General features: G+C 42.8%; 1 protein-coding gene across 1 annotated transcript in view; it reads left to right on the forward strand.

Annotated features, from left to right (window-relative positions):
* The window catches only part of RAPGEF1 (Rap guanine nucleotide exchange factor (GEF) 1), an 86,233-nt gene that overhangs the window by 35,610 nt on the left and 31,578 nt on the right, over positions 1-19,045 (forward strand). The window contains exons 3-9 of the mRNA XM_010570887.1: positions 1,844-2,022; positions 5,226-5,382; positions 10,421-10,509; positions 10,901-11,053; positions 12,497-12,620; positions 13,911-14,094; positions 14,688-15,203. Of these exons, the coding sequence (XP_010569189.1) occupies positions 1,844-2,022; positions 5,226-5,382; positions 10,421-10,509; positions 10,901-11,053; positions 12,497-12,620; positions 13,911-14,094; positions 14,688-15,203 (1,402 nt within the window). The remainder of the gene's footprint in view (positions 1-1,843; positions 2,023-5,225; positions 5,383-10,420; positions 10,510-10,900; positions 11,054-12,496; positions 12,621-13,910; positions 14,095-14,687; positions 15,204-19,045) is intronic.

The raw sequence follows: 19,045 nt of genomic DNA on the forward strand, positions 1-19,045 counted from the left end.
CCCTGAACTCTAAGGCAAGCCCATCCCTCCTATGTGCCAGAGTGTTTAAGCTATTAAGTCACAAGCCTTTCTACAGGAAACAGTTGTTGAATGAAATACATAAACAGCCATTGGAGCAGGGACTGCAATCTACATTTTTTCACTTCTGTTTGAGAGCTCTGACCACTGGGCCATAGTCATACTCGCTCGGGGAATATACAGGCTCTCTCATCCCTGAAACGTGTGATCGTTTCATATGAAGTGCAAAACCTTCATGGGAGGGACTGAGCCTCTCCATATCCTGGAATAAACTGTGTGGTGGTGAGGGCACATGCCTGAAAAATGGGAAATGTCATTTTTTACATCAATGCGTTGCCAGGGTGGTCCCCAGCAAGGGAGTTCAGAGTGGCTGTTAGCTGCAGAGCAGAACTTGAGGTGCCTGGCAAGCAATATTGTCAAAAGTGGAAGCAGCAGCGGAGTTTGGGCACTTCCCAGATGAGATGGAAAATGACAGGGTGGTTTGGAGATCTTGGATCGGGACTTAGACTTCTAAAGTTGGAGCTAGATGGAACTTGGGACTTTAATCCTTTTATGCAACTGGCCCCAAATTACTAACCAGTGCTGCCTATAAATTGTTCTTCCTAAAACGTTTTGGGCTGCTGGCCTGATTTTGCAGAAAAGCAGCAGTTTAATGGCTGACAAGAGTATGGGGAGCACACAATGCCCACAGGTCATTAATTCTTGAAGCTGAATTTACTGAGGAGATAATGGATGAAACCTGACTCTAAGCTCTCTGCTCCTTTTCTAGCAGTGTTCAGTAGTTAATTTAAATCTCACTTAGGAACTACTTGTGGCATTAAAAGTCCTCCAGGCATACTCTGGTAAACTTTTTAAAAATATCCCTGTCCAGGATACCATTAAGATATCATGTATCACTTCTGAATTTCCTCTTCTGGTGTTGGTGGTGGCACGGAAGTTGGTGACCACAACTCAGCTTTATTCCAATGAATTGTTCCCTTCTGCAACATTCATTCACCAATGCCAAAACTTAGCTTTCACAGTCTGTCCGCATGGAAAGCGTGTGAGTTCCTTTGTTCCAGCAGCATCACAAAATGACTTAGGTTGGAGACTGATCAGAAGGCAGTTTTTTATTTGTGAACGGAGAGACAAGACTGTAGCCCAGTTTCATACAAGTAAGCATATTGGAATCAGAAGAATTACTCAGAATAATAAGAGTGAACACCACACATGTCATTGAAACTGTCATGCATGGGTACAAAAATGGAGGCATCTTGTTTGGATTGTTCTGGAGTTTGGAAGTTTTTCTGATTGTCAGTTGTTTTACTCTTTCCTTTTGGCTGACCCACTGCATTTACTGATTGAAAAGACCTTTCATGGTGAGATGTGCTTAAGGTAAAAGGATTTTGATTGCATCAGAGGAGCAACTCTATTTAAAACCAGCAGTTGTTGCTTCCTTTCTTGCATTATCATTGCTACCTGCACTTGGTGTTTTCTTGTTTTTTTTTTCTTTTACCCTCCCAGTTTGATGTGTGGGTTTCAAAGCAGTGCCCTTCACGTCATCAGTAGTGTTAGTCTTGGACTAAAACTGATCAAGATTAGCCTTCAGTTTGAAATGCACGTAATTCAGAAAGTTAAAGTGTGGGTGCAATTTTGCACTGACTATTCTTTTGAAAGAGTAGTAATTCAATTTAAAAGTGTTTGTGATAGAAGGGGTTTTCTCCAGTCCTTGTGGAATGTACCTCATTCAGTGTCACTGTACTTCAGGTAAGTTAAAGTAACCTTGCCCTTAAAATCCTGAGATTTTGACATTTGACATCTCTCTTCTTTTTTTCCTCCTCTTTAGAATGTATCATGGCTAGAGGAGAAGGAGAAGGAGGTCGTCAGTGCGTTACGATACTTTAAGACTATTGTGGACAAAATGGCAATTGATAAGAAAGTATTAGAGATGCTGCCAGGCTCAGCAAGTAAGGTACTGGAAGCCATCCTACCCTTGGTGCAAACTGATCCACGCATCCAGCAAAGGTAAGTTCCCTTCTTGGGTTTTGGGATTATGACAGACCAGAAGGCTCCCAGCTTCTCTCCTTCTCATGTCTGAAGAATGACATCGTGCAGGAGACAGGAAATGCTGCAGTGGCTAATAAAGTGACTGCTATTTTTACTAATTATGTGATAGTTTTCGAACATAATTTAAAAGCAGATTCCCTGCTGCGAAGAAACCCGTGCTATGGAAAGATAAAGCAAATCAGAATAGTTTCAGAGAAGAGGAAGGGCTGATTCTTAGCATAAACTCTGAAATTCATCATTTAGTAGTGGGAGATTCTCCTCAGATGCTATACTGTTTCTGCAGTCCATGCTGGTATCCTAAGAGCTAACAAATCCAATAGCTTTTACCTGAAAAAGAGTTTATCTTCAGAGTAATCCCTTTTTGTGTTCAGTTTATCCACCCTGATATTAGAGAAGTCTGAGCCTGCACTCTTAACTGCTTTTTTTTTATTTTACTGGATCAGATACAGAAGAGAAGTAAACAGATGTACTTCAGTAGATTAACCAGTCCAAATTCATTCCTGTGCGCTCTCAACAGATTATTTGTTTTATGTTTTAACAGATTGTGTGTATTATGTTTTAAGCAGTTAGACAGCGGGTTTGAAGCCAGAAAAGAAGTAGAAATTGCCAAAGCAAAGCTCAGCATGGATTGTAAGAATTTGTGGAGGTCTCGAGCCATAGAGATATAGCTGCTGTTCAACCTTTAGATGCTGGAGTAATTGATTTACACAAAACAAGCAAGCATCGTTGAATGACATGGAAAGAGCAAAATTAGCACAGAGAAAAGCACAAAACTAGGCAGAGAAATGCAGGTGTTTGGTTCCTGAAATCCTGCCAGTGTCTGTGCTGTTCCTATGTGTTTTCCCATTAAGTATCTCCAAAATTTTTGGTTCAAGATGCTTGTTTCAATTCTGGTGCAAGAAAGGTTTATAGTATGGTCAAGACAGCAGTAGGGTGCCAAATATTTTGCAGAGATGCTTAGCTGTGTTTGGCCCTAATGCATAGGCCAGGGTTGTATCCGACAGTACAAAATGAAGGAGCAATGGGTGAGTATCAGAGCTGTGGCTGTGACAGGAGAGATCCAATTTAGGTTATATCTGTAGAACTACAAAGAGCAATAGCTGTTAGAATGGGAACATTCATCAGGCTTCTGGATACAGACACAAAAATTTCTTCAGTTGCTATCAGGTTTCCCACAGCCATTAAATTCCTGACAAGCACCTGCTTTCATTTAATGAAAGAAAGAATGACCTTCCCCATTACACCAGGAGAACATGTAAAATGTCAGCAAATATTTTCAGGATAGAACATGTCATCTTTATAGTTACTTGCTTTGATTTTTGTATCCAGTGGATGTTCGCTGAGTGATCTTTTCTTCCAAGAATTTATTTGGGAATAAATAACAACTAAGCGGTCTTCAGCAGCAGCAGTATTTCAGACAGTTCTGTTCTTCAAATTCCTTATACCTTCTCTCTTAGTAGTGAACTAATGCAACCTTGACAGTTGGTTATCCATTGGTTGATATCCGTATTTACCCATAGAAGCAGAACTTCCATAGTAGCCAGTGAAGTGATAAGTCTTAGTGATACATAGTGATAAGTCTCTCTTTCTGGAAATGCTATGTATTACAGCACACATCCCGTATGTATGTTCTGCCTTGTTTAGCCTCTACAGGAAAAAATGGGGTCTAGCATTCTCAAAAAGCCATGTCCTTTCGTGCCTACCTATGCACTTTATTTAATTTGAGTAGTGGCAGGACACAAAGGGGTGATTTTGATAGTAAATCCCCCTCAAGAAAAGTGAGCAAGACTTGTGTCAGTGTGGAAGAAAGCCCTACAATTATTGTTGGACTTCTTTTTGCTTTAGGGGAAGCATTTGCATCAAGGAAAAAAGTAATTAAATCTAGCACAAAATGGGCTTTCAATTACCGCCTCCTTAGAAGGAAGCAGACTGAAGATTAATGGCAAAGAAATCAAAGCCTTAGAAAGAGATGGGGGAGGGCCCTATTTAGGAAATATCTCCTACCAAGCTAATTTCATTTGAAATTAGAACAAATGGCAAGCAGCATGCTTTAAAACAAAAACAAAAAAAAACAACAACCAAACAAAAAAGTACTTGCCATTGTTTGTATCCCCCTAGTTGTAACTTGACAGTAGTTCTTTCCCCAGTCCTGCAAACCTCATTTACCTAAATAATCTCATTGAAGCTTGTGGGCTTGATTCTCTCACGCAGATAATGAAATTACTGGAGTTAAGCCAGTGTAAAATGGATACCAAAGAGAAATGGGAAGATTTGGAACACTTGTATAAGTAATGATTGCGAGATTACACCTTCTCTTATCTGTTTATGGGTTTGATGCAGTTTGAAATTGATTTAATTTTACAAGGAATTGTTGAAGCACTGCCATCAGCAGTACTGTTAACACACCTTGTTTAGTAATGAAGTAAGTGTTTTCAGAATGGCCAGGAAAATGCCTGTGAGCACTGTTGTTACAGTTAACTTTTATTTAGAGTTGTCATCCTTCCAAAATTCTTTTTTTTTTCCCCTTCAGAACAATAGCTTCAATTCTGTTTCTCATTAAAAACAAAACAAAGCAACACCCTTCCTCTTCCAAACCTTAAATTCATTCAGTTCAATTTCTGTAAAGAAGCCGGTTTTAATTACATATTTTCAGGCATTATAAACAGTGAGGAAATGATTTGTAAAGGAATGAGTATAGTCAGCTCGCAATTATCCAAGATATTTTTGGGGAGAGTTAATAAGGAAGAAGGAAATCATAGCTAATACTGAAATAACATAGCTTAGACTTAAATACAGGACTTAAATATTTACCTTTGAAGTTAAAGCATAGGATGGAGCTGTAAATTAAAATGGAAAGCACATTCTTTTTAGCATGGCTGTGTTAACCTGCAGCCCAGGTAGTTCATTCTGTTAACTGAGACTGAACTGTTGATAGTACTGTTGTCCCATTTGGTGCTGGAGAGCAGGAGAGCAACTGCAGCAGCAGAGAAACCCCGGCTTTGTCACCTGTTAAACACAAATTCTGAATGTCAGAGAGAAAAGGAGAACAATCATATTTTTAACAGTGTGAAATGCACTTTAAATCAAGCACTCTCATAACATTTGACAGTATAATTTCATTTTGTTCTTTTTTCTCAACTATTTCCTCCCCTGCCATCCAGCTCTGCCATCTCGTCCTGCTATAGCCGTGTGTACCAGAGTCTGGCCAATCTAATTCGCTGGTCTGATCAAGTGATGCTGGAAGGTGTGAATTCAGAAGACAAGGAGATGGTGACAACAGTGAAGGGTGTCATAAAAGCTGTTCTGGATGGAGTCAAGGTACATGAGACAAGTATTGTAAATTATATTATATAAAGTATATAATAATGTATTTTAAAAGAGGTCTAGTTGCAAGAGGTGTTTAAGTGCAAGTAAAATATAAAGATCCTATTCTTGCCTTCAGTAAACTAACTCTTAAATCAACTGCTCCATAAGCAAAATGATCCTCCTTGGAGTGCTGGTTAAAGACTAGCACAAATGGTTTGGCTATCAGTGTGCACTTCTGAAATGCTCACCCTGGCATTTGGATGAATTGGAAGAAGCAGTAAATCTTTATTGAGCACTGTATTAAATTTTCAGCAAGTAATCCCAGTCCCCTATGCAGATTAGAAGGCAGAGTTTGCATATTTTCTGTCCAGGCAAAATATAATGGAAATGCTTCCTGTCAGTGCCCACAGAGAATCAAAGACTCCAGCTCCATCTTTTAACATAATTTCAAGAGATTTGTCAGTGATACATCACTGCTTTCAGCAGTCATATTAGGGTGTGGGACAGGTGATGAGCTAATCTCAGTTTTCTGGAGATTAATTTTACATAACTAATGGAAACATTTAACAGAAACCTTTGTATCCTTTGTGAGACCTGCTTATAGCATTCCCTCCCTACCCCACCCAGGGAATGCTGTTGACTTTCCTTCTACCTCCCCATAAGCTTTTTGGTACCCATTATTTCTGTTTCCCAGGCTTGTCTCTGGGCTGACGGCCGTGGAGGTTGTTCATTTGGCTGTACTAGCACTGCAGTTAAAAGTTTGCTTGACCTGGCCTCAGTGCACCCGCAGAGAGACCGTCATATCTCCTGGGAATCTTATTTTGAAAACTGTAGAGAAAGTTAAGCCTCTTTCAACAGCAGGGCTGAATCTAAAGTGGAATGTTTAGATCAAGTACAGAAGGAAAGTTGGCTTGGTGTTTTAAGAACTGCAGCAGGTATTTCACCTGGATTAGTATATCAGGAACAGGCATCTTTCACTGTACTCAAACTCAGCTTAGTTTTTGTTAACTGGAGCTGAATGCAAAAATGAAGTGGATCTCCCAAGCTTTGGCTATCACGTTTTCAGGAGTCTTGGTGTGCTGTTTGCATGGTCTGAATGTCTCTTTAATGTTACTCAAACACAGATACTAAAATCTACTATTACTTATTGAGCCTTTTAAACAAATATCTTTGAATCAAAACATTACCTTCACTTAAAGAAGACAGATTTTTCCAGGATTATTTTGCACAATATGCCCTTTAACTTCAAGCTCCAGATGTGAAAAGTAAAGCCGGTCTTAAATTCGCACAGCGGGATAGAGAAAAAGGGTTTAGCCTAAAGTCTCAGCTGCTGTTAGCGTTGGAATTCAGCAGCAATTTACAGTATGTGAAAATCTGCGCCGTGGTATCTGAACTGTAATACCCCAGCAAATAGCAAGGCAGTTCACTCTGTTTTCACTTAATGAATCTGCACAATCCCGTGGAGAGCCATGTTATCACCAGATCCAGGATAGAGTTGTGTAGTCTCATTGCATGAAGCTCGGACACCCACTGTCCTTTCACTTCAAGCAGTATTTAAACCCCCGGTACCTGTTGCCTTCCAGCCCAAGTAGCATGCCTGTGCGGATGGGTGGAAGGTCTCGGATGCCGGCTCTGCCCACGCTGCGAGCCAGCCTCGGCTGGAAGCGATGCAGGCATGTCCGTACAGTGCTGAGCCTGAACTATTAAGCCCCGCTGTGCAGCATGGCTATATCATCTGTACTTTGCTGTTAGACTAAAAGTTATTTTGGCCTTCCAGTTGGAGCTGGCTTATGTCTGGTCAGCTTGGAGCATGGTTAGAACAGATGTGTGGCTGTCTGGGTAGATGCGAATGTGTCTGCCCATCAACAGGTCAGCATTTGGAAGCGGTGTGCACTCATCTCCTACTGCATAGCGAGGAACAAGGTTTATTTTAGAAGGACCAAGCCAGCTTTCAGATCTGGAAGCAGAACTGAGAAGTTGGACACTTCTCTGCTGTGGAGAGCCTTTTTTGTTTTTCTGGCAGATCACACAAGATCCACTTCCACATTTCAGTGCTTACTTCCCCCTTTATTTTCAGAACTGAGCATAAAGGAGTCACTTGTTCACTTGTGTTGCTTGCTGTTTTGATCTCAGGTTTTAATGCCTTGCTAGGCATATATAAAAAGAAAAAGAAATAATCCTTGGTTTGATTACGTAACTTCTTAAAAATCCATCTCATTTTGGAATTTCCAGCTTGCTGAAGTAGCATAAGTTTGTAGAGAGGCTTTAATTATCTCTAATTACTGCTGCAGGAATCTCTTTACTTGCTGATAAGGAATAGCATAATGTGCATCTGGCTCGGTTACGTGCTGATTACCTCTGTGTGTATACTAAAGATCTTGGCTTGATTTTCAAATGCTGGTTCTGATTTTGGGGTTAGTAGAGAGGAGAAAAAGTCAGGGTTCAGGGGATCTGGTGATATTTGTCAAAGTTTAGAGAAAAAAGTGATCCTCTTGAGTATTGGCAATCATACGATGTCTTGGTGTCTCTAGTCAGAGGTGTTTTAGGTTTTTTTTCACAGCCACAATAATTTGAATCATTCTAAAGGTACTTTTGAGCCAAATTTGATTGTTTTTCTCCCCTGTTGTAACCTACACTCCCATATGGTGGACGGGCAGGTGTCCATTACGACTGGCAAAATAGGAAAACCGAGCTCTTCAGCCCCAAGTGTCGGGGGCTCATCAGCACGGCTGTGGCATAGCTGCCACCACCAGTCTGCAGCGCTGGCCTTGGTTTGGTTTAAGGTGTTAAACGTGGTGAAGAAAGGTGAGGAAAAGGAGATGTTACACTTTCCCTTCCATAGCCCTTTCAGGGGGATGTTTAAAGAGTATTTTGGCCTTTGGTTTGAACGCCCATGTATTTTATTTCCCTTACTGTGCTCTTACACATTGTGAGAAGTCACTGTTCTTGCTGGCGAGTACCTGATGGCCCCACGGGGTCCGACACTGAGTCCGTTAAAGTGTATGAGAGTCTCCAGAAACCTCTTCAGCGGTGGAAGTTTGTCCAGAGGGCAGGAAGGTGGCAATCCGTTGTGTCATCACACACTCCTGATGGTGACTCGGAGCATGGTGTCAGCTGCAGCCAGAAGAGTCAAATGGTGTCACTGTGTAGTCTCCAAATCGTCCAATTTACAGAAGAGCCTTGTTAGGGGTTTGTAGGTCTTACGGTTGTTTTTCCTAGTGATGTTCTGTAGACTCTATAGGGGAATTTCTGAAGTCTAAAAGGAATAGCAAGTTTTTAATTAAAGATTGTTCATCCTGAAAGAGAAGATGAAACAGAGGAAAGTACATTTTTTAAAAATAATTTCTGTTGAGTAACTAGGGACACAGCAGAGAAGTCTGAGGTCAGTTCAGTGTCTGTGTTACCACCGTAGTTCTTCTGTGATTGAAGGGCCTTAATTATTTTACTTTTCTATATGCTGTGTAACGTACATTACCACAGTAAAGCTGTCGGCCTGTCGCTCCTTGCAGAGTATTTCCTCTCTGGGGGACATGGCCCTCCTTGGAGGTGGGAGCTGGCCAGGCTGGTCGGCTGTGGTCAGGTTGGTGCTGTGCTTTTTCTCATCAGGGCGCATCTTGGAACATACTGTTCCTCGCCAGTGCTCTTGTCCGTCTGTCCCAGACAGGAACATCTTCATAGCATTAGCCCGCATGGACATCTGTTTGTGCTCGCTCTTCTTTCCCCATGTATGGGTTTCTAGGACAGCTTCTGGAAAGCTGAGTGTTTTGTCGTGTTTTTGGTTGACACGGTGTACGTTATTTTTGAGCACAAGCTCAGACCAGTAATGTAAGTGGAACATTGAAACCAAAATCAGCTGTGGGGGACACTTGGACTGCCTCTGCCGTCCTTTGCACATCCAGTGCAGTACTTTATTCCTGTTGTTGTGTGTGTGTTAACCCATGGAAGTTCAGCTTTAAATAGAACCTTATATAAAATTACAAGAACTAGAATATTTCCCTTCCTCAGAAGGATGATGACGACAACATTCCAGTTGCAGTTAATGCATTGAGAGAGCAATGACAGTTGTTTCCAAGCTCAGCAGGCATAGACATGAAGATGATACTGGAATGATGACACTGTACTTCAGGCTGCTTTAAAAAAAAAAAACTAAAAAATTGATCCCGTATAGTTTCCTTTGCATAATATGCTGGGAAGCCAATACTGTCAGGAAGCACTGCCAGTTTTCCAGCCTGCCTATAAGAGGGCATGTGTTTGTATCTGTGAGCAGTAGATCTATTTGTCGGCCTCAGACATCCATAAAATGTTCTCTCCATCTTTCTGGCATGAATGATTGTTGTTTTGACTGCTGGCAGATTTGTAGCTCAGGATTATCATGCCCTTATCTCTTTATCCAGAGCCTTATCTGCCTATAACAGATACACTACAGTAGTTCCTTGAATGATTAAGACTTCCATTGCTAACATGTTAAAAGATGGCTTCAGGGGAAGCAGGCCTTTTAATAAAGGTGTTCACTATTTAATTTGTTGTTGGGCATCTTACAGAAAACTTGCTTTTTGAAACAAATGTATATTTGTTTATAAAATATAAAATAATTATTTATTTTTTTTACTGGCTAGGTGAAGTACTCCACTGTGTAAGACTTTTCTGTACTTACATTTATGTATGTAAAGTGAATTTGCCATTATCTAGGGTGTTGTGGGGACTGGAACGCATTTGTGACCATAGAGGAAAGAGGAAGCACGGCAAAAAGACACGTATGTGGGTTTGTGCTGAATCCCCATAGGGACAGGGTTTCTGAACTTAACTCAAATATTCCTAAACTACTGCTGGGTGCACACTGCTCTTTAGAAGCAGTGCTGCATCATTTGTACAGCTCTGTGTCAGACTTACACCCAGCTCAGCTCTCTCTGTGTCCGTGCCATCATTAATCCATAAACTGGGTAACCAAGAGTTTACTGCAGTAGCATCCTTTTGTGTCCTAGGATGTTTGAGTGCAGCATTCAGCAAATAATGATTATTGTCTTTTTCTTCTCTCCTCTCCATCCATCAGGAGCTGGTCAGACTCACAATTGAGAAGCAGGAGCATCCCTCTCCTACAAGCCCAGTTAAACCCAGTTTACCAGCATGTAAATCTGACAGGTGGGTCACTGACAAGGATTTCTTCTGTGTGCAGCACTAATATAGAAGGGGTAATTTCTGGCTACTGATAGTTGAATTAAAGCATTCAGTTATTCTTCACAGAGGGTAGCATAGTGTTCTTCACGTAGCCTCATCCATTACAGCGGGACCACTTAAAGAGACTATGCAATGATAGGGAAGATGCCAAAATCTGGCAATGAAACATCACCTGGCCATGACATGTGCACATTGTATTCTGCATATACGTGGAATTCCACCTGCAGATGCAAATTCTGCCTTCTGCTGTAGGCATGCCTCATATTGCATATGATTTAAAATACATATTAATCTGTCAGCATGCTGCATTCCAGCTGTGGTTTATGATCTACAATCTGTATTTTGCTTGTTGCAGCCCATCAGAACTTCCCCTTACAGACCGAGAAATGGAGATCCTCAACAAAACAACTAATATGACTCAATCCAGTGAGCTACTGACTGACTCCATGGATGAAGAAGTTGCACCTCCTAAACCCCCTCTGCCTAGCATTCGTGTGGCAGAAAACAGGTAATACTGGCCAACCAGCTCACTGAAGAATACCAGTGGCTCTTAACAGCTTCTTGTTTTTTTACACAGTCTTGCAAAATGTGCACAAGAGAGGTCATGAGGAGGGTTAGTGATGCCTCTGAATTTCCAGTCCTCCAGAGTAATTCTTCCCTGCTCCTGGACTCTGTTTATGACTTTGTGTTCTCTCTGTCTTGTTTTGAGCAATACCCTTCATTATTTGTGTTTTCCTTTCCTTCTTTTTATGTGAGGATAGTGCTATGCCCTGAGATCTGTGCATGAGAGGCATCGCATAAATGCTTAAGAACCTTATTTAAAACTACGTGAATACCAGAAACAGTGTCTTGTGCTGTTGTATCCAACGGGAAGTGTTCTGCTAACCTCACCTGACAGTTGTCAACCTGTGCTGCAACATGCAGGTTGTTCTGCATTGCTTATCAGCTTAAAGGGTGAAAGGAGCCAATAGTGCATGAAAAAAATCTTTTACTTGGTTGTTCTTACCCTGCTCTGCGAGTAACCACATGAAAGTTTCTATGTTCTATTTTGAGAAGGAAGAGAAAACCCCCAATTTGCAGGTTTTTGGTCTGTGTGTATGATGTTTTTCTTCTCTAGTACTGGTGCTAATGGATGGTGTGAAAAATACATATCGTGTGCTAATTTGGCAGTGCAGCATCAAGGGCTGTGGCTGGCAAAAAGAATCACATTTCTATGTATTTTATGAATTCTTGTGGGTTATATAAAAATTTCCTGATATGTTCCAGGAACAGAATATGTGTGCTCTTGGGAACCTTGCAGGCTTGATGGTTACCAGAATTATGTGTCATTAGAAGCAAAAACTAAAAGTACAGTGGTTAAAATCTCACTAGTTACTGCTAATGTGTGTATCTGAAACCGATTCATGCCAGAACATGGGCCCTCACAGTGTACATGGTGAGAGCAACACTGACCATCTTGTTCCCTGAAGTTTACCGGGAGAGTAAAAGGGCAGAATAGGAATTTTCCTGTCCTGTAAATTTTTGAAACTTTGAACATTTTTCAGACCTGGAAGGTTTGAGGAGGGACTTCTGTGAATGGAAACAATATTTGGGTCAACCAAAACATTTAATTTGGATTTTCACCACTTTTATTAAGAAATAATTACCGTGCTAATTAGCTCCATTAAAAATTATCTTTAAAACAGCAATTGTTTTTGTTTGAGGAATACCAACTCTTTTCCAACCTTAAAAAATAAAACACTGAACAGGACCATATCTGTGACAGTGTTCCTCAATTGGTATTTGTTAGTGGATACACTTTGCTGAATAGCTCCTGGCCAGCTTTGGACAAGAACCTGTGAGCTTTGAGCCTGGCAAGTCAAAGGCTTTCTGGAAAACAAGCTCATGAAGCCTCTAAAAGTGTTTTTGCTGGAAGAGTAATGGAACCATCAATGCCTGTTGTGTCTTGCAGCCCTCCACCAGCATTGCCCCCTAAAAAACGGCAGTCAGCACCTTCCCCAACCAGAGTGGCAGTTGTGGCCCCCATGAGTCGAGCCACCAGTGGGTCCAGTTTACCTGTTGGAATCAACAGACAGGTAATGGCATAACCCCTTTGTGAAAGCCAAGGGAAACGTGCTGTGAACTGTGGCAAAAGCTGGGGAGAAATGCCGTGACCTGCAGCCGCGCGGTTCCCTGCACGCCTCTGCTTGTCCCAAGCAGCCCTGTACGGGAGAGCTCTGGAGCAGGAGTTTTAGTGGCAGGAACATCAGTATAATAAACCATATGAACAGCTTAATTTTTTTTACGGTGTTGTTGGATCTAATTAACAAATTGCTACAAACTTTGTTGCCTTGAGCTGTAGCAGAGTGCGAAGATTCCAGCGGTTGAGTGTTGCCATGTCAAATAGATCAGTGTACAGAGCAGCTGGCTGAGCTTACCAAGATCTCAGCAAGGTTTACTTACAGGTCAAGGGAGCATGTGGCATATTGAGATCAGAAGCCTGTCTTCATCCAGTCACAATTTAAAACACCTTTTAACCCAAACAGTAGTTTGAGCAACTGCTCTGACCACTACTGGTGCTTTGGGGAAATCTGTAAATTTTCTGGTAGAAAAATGGAAAACTTGTGTGTGTTAATCATATACCATTGCTTGTGCAGTTGTAAGTGGCTGGGTTTGCTTTACACTTTGAGGACCTTACTAACTCAGCAGTGAGGATCTGATTCATATTAAATTGCACCAAAATCAAATCTTGTCCTCATCCCCAAAGCCTCAGCTCTGGCTTAGGGAGGCTCTGCAGTCGTTTGGCTGACCCAGATAAAGTTGTGGCAGTTCTTCAGTTGCTAGTACAATCACACTTAGGTTGTTTTGCAGGAGTGGGAATACTTGAGGGGTTCACTTGGAGGTTGATAAGCTTGAGGTAATTTCCAAAATAGAAATGTAGTCATAGGCACAGAAAGTTGTATCTCACTATAGCTTATTTTCCCTTTGCGTGCACCTAAGCTAACAAAATATTTGCTAACGCCCCAGTTATTTAATGAGAAATCTTGCAGTCTGGTTACCTAGTATCACTGTCTTGACAAGGAGTCATCAGATGTGTGTAGCGGGGAGGAACTCGGTTATCTTGTCGGTGTCTGTGAAGTCCAGTGTGGGTCACAGCACGCCCTGCCGGGAAGCAAGAACACACAGAGCTCCCTGGCATGGGCTGTTGACCAAATCAGAGGTTTTCTGTGGTCCTGATGAGCTTGTCTAACTAGAGAGGGCTAGCAGCACTGATCCTCTCCCCTCCTGGTTTTCTTAATGCAGCTGTGAGGTGTTTGCTCCTTGAGCTGCATCTTGCTTGCTAGCGAGCTGCCAAGAATGACAATGAATTGATTTTTTTGCTTAAGGATTTTGATGTTGACTGCTATGCCCAGAGAAGATTGTCGGGTGGAAGCCACTCCTATGGGGGGGAATCTCCTCGCCTCTCGCCATGCAGTAGCATCGGCAAACTCAGCAAGTCTGATGAGCAGCTCTCCTCTCTGGACCGCGACAGTGGTCAGTGCTCCCGCAACACAAGCTGTGAAACATTAGGTAAGCAGGGGGCTGTCCAGTGTGACTGGAAGAGCCCCCTTCACTCTCGTTTGGGAGCTGTCGTAGCTGTGATGCAGAAGTAAATGGATTGCGCTTGCAACTGTCATCTTGTAGTTGCTGCAGGCAGTTCTGTGCAGAATTATATTCTGTCGGATAGGAAAAAGCCCAGGGGAACGTGTTTCCCTAGCTATAGATGATTGTGTTAAAACTCAATTCAGCTCTCAAGTGGAATGTTTTGTTGGTTTCAGCCTTGTCTGAAGCAATGACAGCCCTGGTAGATTAAAGCAGTGTTGTTTCTAAGTACTAGGAAAGAAAATTAAAATATAAATACGAAACATAAATAATCTCTCCAATGATCTACCTATTGCGTTTTTGTTATTTGTTTGCTAGTGTAAAGAAATAATTATAAGCGTTTTATTAAGGCTGGATGCTACAGAAGGTGTAGCAAGACGGTCCCTTCTGCAAGAAAGTACTGCTCTGATTAAATGAACTGATTAATTAACTGATGGAATGGGAGGGGCAGAATTGAGAAGGACTAAACAGTAAAAGAGAGAAACTAATGCATCATTCTCCTGTCCCCTCTGTTTAACCAGATCAATCGGATCACTATGATCCGGACTATGAATTCCTGCAGCAGGACCTCTCCAATGCTGATCAGATACCTCAGCAGATGCCAGGTATCCTCAGCCCGTTGCCAGAGTCCTTGGGTGAGTCTGGCTCCCCTTTCCATGGACATGCTTTCCAGCTCCCACAGGGCAGCTCTCCTCCACTGGAATTCTGCAGCCTCTCGGGAGCAGCACAGCCGACAGAGACTCCTCCAGCTTTACCAGAAAAGAAGAGAAGGAGTGCAGCCTCTCAGACTTCAGATAACTCAGGCTGCAGGGTGTCCTATGAGAGGCACCCATCTCAATATGATAACATCTCAGAGGATGACATGCAGAATGCAGCGTCTGTCCCATCAGTATCCTTCACGCCATTTGCTGCTGTTTTGCCTTTCCAGCAAGGAAACTCTTCAGCACCGGTTGAATTCATTTCTGATTTTGCTGCTCCAGATACTAACAGTGACCCAGAGAAGCCACCACCTCTGCCAGAGAAGAAAAACAAACACAGTAAGCAAGTTCTTGTTTGGGTTTTACTTTTACCTTTCCCTTTCTTTGCAGTTGTCGTGCTTCTGATGACCACTAAGTAACGGTGACCCCAATGTAATGCCTTTGCTTACATGAGGCTGAGTGTCAAAAACAGTTACTCAATGACAAAGGCGTGGAAGGGAAGTGTCAGTCCTTTGGCAGGCTGGGAGTGACTCCTGGAGCCAGGAATGATCCAGGCCCAGGGGAGCTGCATTACACAGCATCTTCACTACTGTAGTGAGACCTTTTTACTTCTCTGTTTACCTGAGTGTGAATCTTTGAGGCACTCTGCCTTGCAGATCTTCCTGGTTTATCCTCCTTTTTTACGTCCATTCATTCCCCCCGCCCCCATTTTGTGAATGTTTTCCCATTGCAGAAAAGAATTGGGTGCTCTCCAAGAGCTTGGAGAAAGGGCTGCTTTTCTGTCCAAAACCAAGCATTGCCAGAGCAGTTATTTGGCAATAGGAACATAGTCACCCACATAGCTGTGCAAGACAACACTATTAACCTAGTGTCCAGTACTGCTGTTTTGCTACAGGATCTCATTTTCTTTGGATGCCTAAGAATTTCCCACATCGTTAAAATGAGCAGCCTCTAAATGTGAAGGCTCACCATCCCCAGCCAGACTCCTGGCACACCAGTACTGACTGCAACTCAAGCTCATGACCTTATTCTGATTTCCATAATGTTCATGGCTGAAAACATGTGAAACCTCTTGCCAAAAGAGCAGCCACACTGATCTGCCAAGGAAGGCTGTGGACTACATAGTGAGATCCAGCAGATGTTAGTTTACTAGTCACTGGCTTGCTTTGCAGTTCTATGTTGCACAAGGAGGCAGCATATACAAGATCTGGATCAACAGTGTTACGTTGTATGGCTGGCAGCCCAAGTGAAGAGCTGATTCAAAAGTGCTGAGTTAGCCTTCTGACTCATTTCTGCAGTATATAGTCTTTTCACTGAGAATAAGGTGGAAGTGAGATTGGTGTGTCATGCGGCAGGGTCAGTATTCCGTCCATTCCTATGGTAGTGCACTGTGCTAGCCACTTTTTAAAAAAAGTACGTTGGCTAAAAGGATTTCCATTATCCCTGAATGACCAGTCCACATTCATAACCCTCTGGGATTTCACTCAGAGCACAAGGCTTGACCCACCTGAAAGTGATGGTCATCTTGTGTAGTTCAGTGTCCCCATAGGCAGGAAATCACTGTTGTCCCTCTCTGGTAACCAAGCAGTTAAAGGTAGTGAAAGCAGCTAAATAGGAGCAGAGATGTTTGTTTGTAGACAACAGAAAGGAAATAAATGCTAACACAGGGCATAGCCAAGGTTGGTTGTTACAGCTTGTGCTGTTCGAAATACTCGCCTGCAGCACCAGCTGCAAGGGGGTGTGATACAGAGCCTCCTTACTGTAGGATCAGGTCCTTGTGGGCTCTGCATATTAATAATGAAGGCTGGGTCCAGGTGGTTTTACACCATGCAGACTGGGATGGATGCAGGGGAGTGCACCTCCGTACACGTAGGCAGCTTTAGTAGAGGGAGGTGCCTGGGTGAATCTTGGATAAGAGGCAGTTTGACAGTTGAAAGAGAGACCTGGGCTGTTTGCTTTTCTCTTTAAGCCCCATGCCTTTGTTTTCTGTTATCATATGTCATGTCAGGGAGTTACTTAAAAGTGATTTTAAAAGCTATCTTCTCCATTATTGGCCATGCAGTTTTAACCTCAATACCAAGGCCTTGTATGTGAATTTTCTTTGATCTTAGAGTTAATTGTCATCTGTCATCTGGCACTATCAGAAGCTCTTGGAGTATTGATCAGATTGCATTGTTAGGAAAGGTAGAAGCTGTGGCCTAATGTGGTGTCAGCTCTGATGGTTTGATAAAGCATCCTTGCTGCAAAGCTTGTAGTAGTATTTGGGCTGGTACCTGACTGCTGCGGATTTTTTAATTGCATTCATGTGACACTGGGAACTTGTTTTAGATTCTCTTTACTCCACAGTATATCACACCGCAGATCTGTGGTTGTTAGTTTTACTTTTATTTTCAGCATTAAAGGGCAGTAAAGCATTACTCAGGCTGTATGGTAGCACCCAGGATTTTTTTGCCTGGAGGCTGATGCATGTAGATATCCTTGTGTAATCACATAGGTGAGGCAGTGCTGCTTCCACAACCCCAAGAAACTCCAGGGATCCGGAGGAGATGCATGAATTTATTAAAAAGATCTAGAGCTCACACAGATGGGACTCGGTTGTAGTCCCTTTGTTGTGGGTCATCTTTTAGTAGTTGGCAGGAAATGTTGCAGCAGAGACTTTGATGGTCTTTTTATTGGTAGTGTACAGCAAATCCTGCTTGAGTTAACCATGTGTATTGCTGTGAGCTGTGCTCAGAGGGACCTCCAAGAGTTGACTTCTGTATAATTTAAACAGAGTAGTGATAAGCCTTTTAGTCTGGCATGAATTATTGTTATTTTACTGTGCTGTAAGAGTACATGTTACTGTGCTAAGGGCAAATTACTCTAGACTTCTGCTTGAGCACCAGCATTGTGCTCCTGCTGTACAAGACACAGACACGGAGCAGCTTCTGCCATGAAGAGCCCAGAGACAGAAATAACAAGATCCACCCCACAAACAGCTTGGAAACTAGTGGTGAGGCACTTATTCATGTTTCTCTCCCTGTCAGTGGGAACAAAATGCAGCCTGGTGCCCTGTAAGCAGCTGGTATTTAACTGCAGGAACCATGCTGAGGGCAGTCTGGGCTTAGCCAGTGGATAATGCGAGCTCTTTGAAAAACAGCTCTCCTCCCAGAGGTGACAGCAAAGACTGGCTTATTTGACCTTGACTTCTCCAGTGAGTTGATGTGCAGTATAGCTCAAGAATTTCTGTCTTTTTGGCTCTTGCCCATGCACACAAATCTGTTGTGCTTGTGCAGGGCCAGTTGTAACACAGGCTGCTGACACAGTGCCAGGAGTTGGGCTAGACCTTCAGTGAGTTCTCCACATCAGATACTACTATGCCTTACCTATATTGGAGATGTGCCTTATTGCTGATAATCTAGCAATTCCTTGTAGACTCAACAACCACTGGTCCAAGGGTGTTTTCCTGAGACGAGATCGCTTGCCACTTTCCCACAGCCAAGTGCTGCTTCCAGGACCAGTGGCTGCACGACGAGCTGGCTCGAGTGGTGCTGGTGCAGTCTGAGCAATACCTGTGACTTCTACCATGTGGGCTGAACTGGTGCGTGCTAGAAATCCGTGAGCAACTTTAGCTCCTTCAGAAATGACAGCCAAGGCACTGCAAGCAGATTGCTGGGAAGGTGTTCCTAGCCTCAGTCTGAGATTTTATGGGTTTTTTTTTATTTCAAGTATTTTCTGTCTGGGTTCAGAACTGACATAAGCTGGGCATGTGGTGGGAGAGGTTTCTCTCTCACGCCTCCCTTCTCTCCCGGGGTGCTGCCTTGAGACTGTATCACTCCACCCTGGCTGCTCACCCTGGAGGTTGCAGCCCCCATCCCTCCCTCTGCACAGTCGCTGCAGGGTGTGCAGCCTGATCTGAGCTGGTGATGTAATTTCCCATCTGCTTTTTAAACTTCTGCCTTGTTAAAAACCACAGCAGAGAGGGGAAGGGATGGAGGGAGAGCGAGGAGAGAAGACCCTTTGCAAACAGCATTCTCAGGAGTGGTCCTGCTCCCTTACTCTGCTGTTCAAGATTGGCAGCATTTTAATGATGCCCATTTTAATTTGCACTCTGCAGTCTCTACTCCTGAGCCAGGTTTGTATTTCACCATCCCAACTGTTTTTCACTTCACCTAAAAACAGAGAGGAAGACAAAGCAGAAG

This window comes from Haliaeetus leucocephalus, unplaced genomic scaffold (genome assembly GCF_000737465.1).
Source record: "Haliaeetus leucocephalus isolate CR32 unplaced genomic scaffold, Haliaeetus_leucocephalus-4.0 Scaffold306, whole genome shotgun sequence".
Lineage (NCBI taxonomy): Eukaryota > Metazoa > Chordata > Aves > Accipitriformes > Accipitridae > Haliaeetus > Haliaeetus leucocephalus.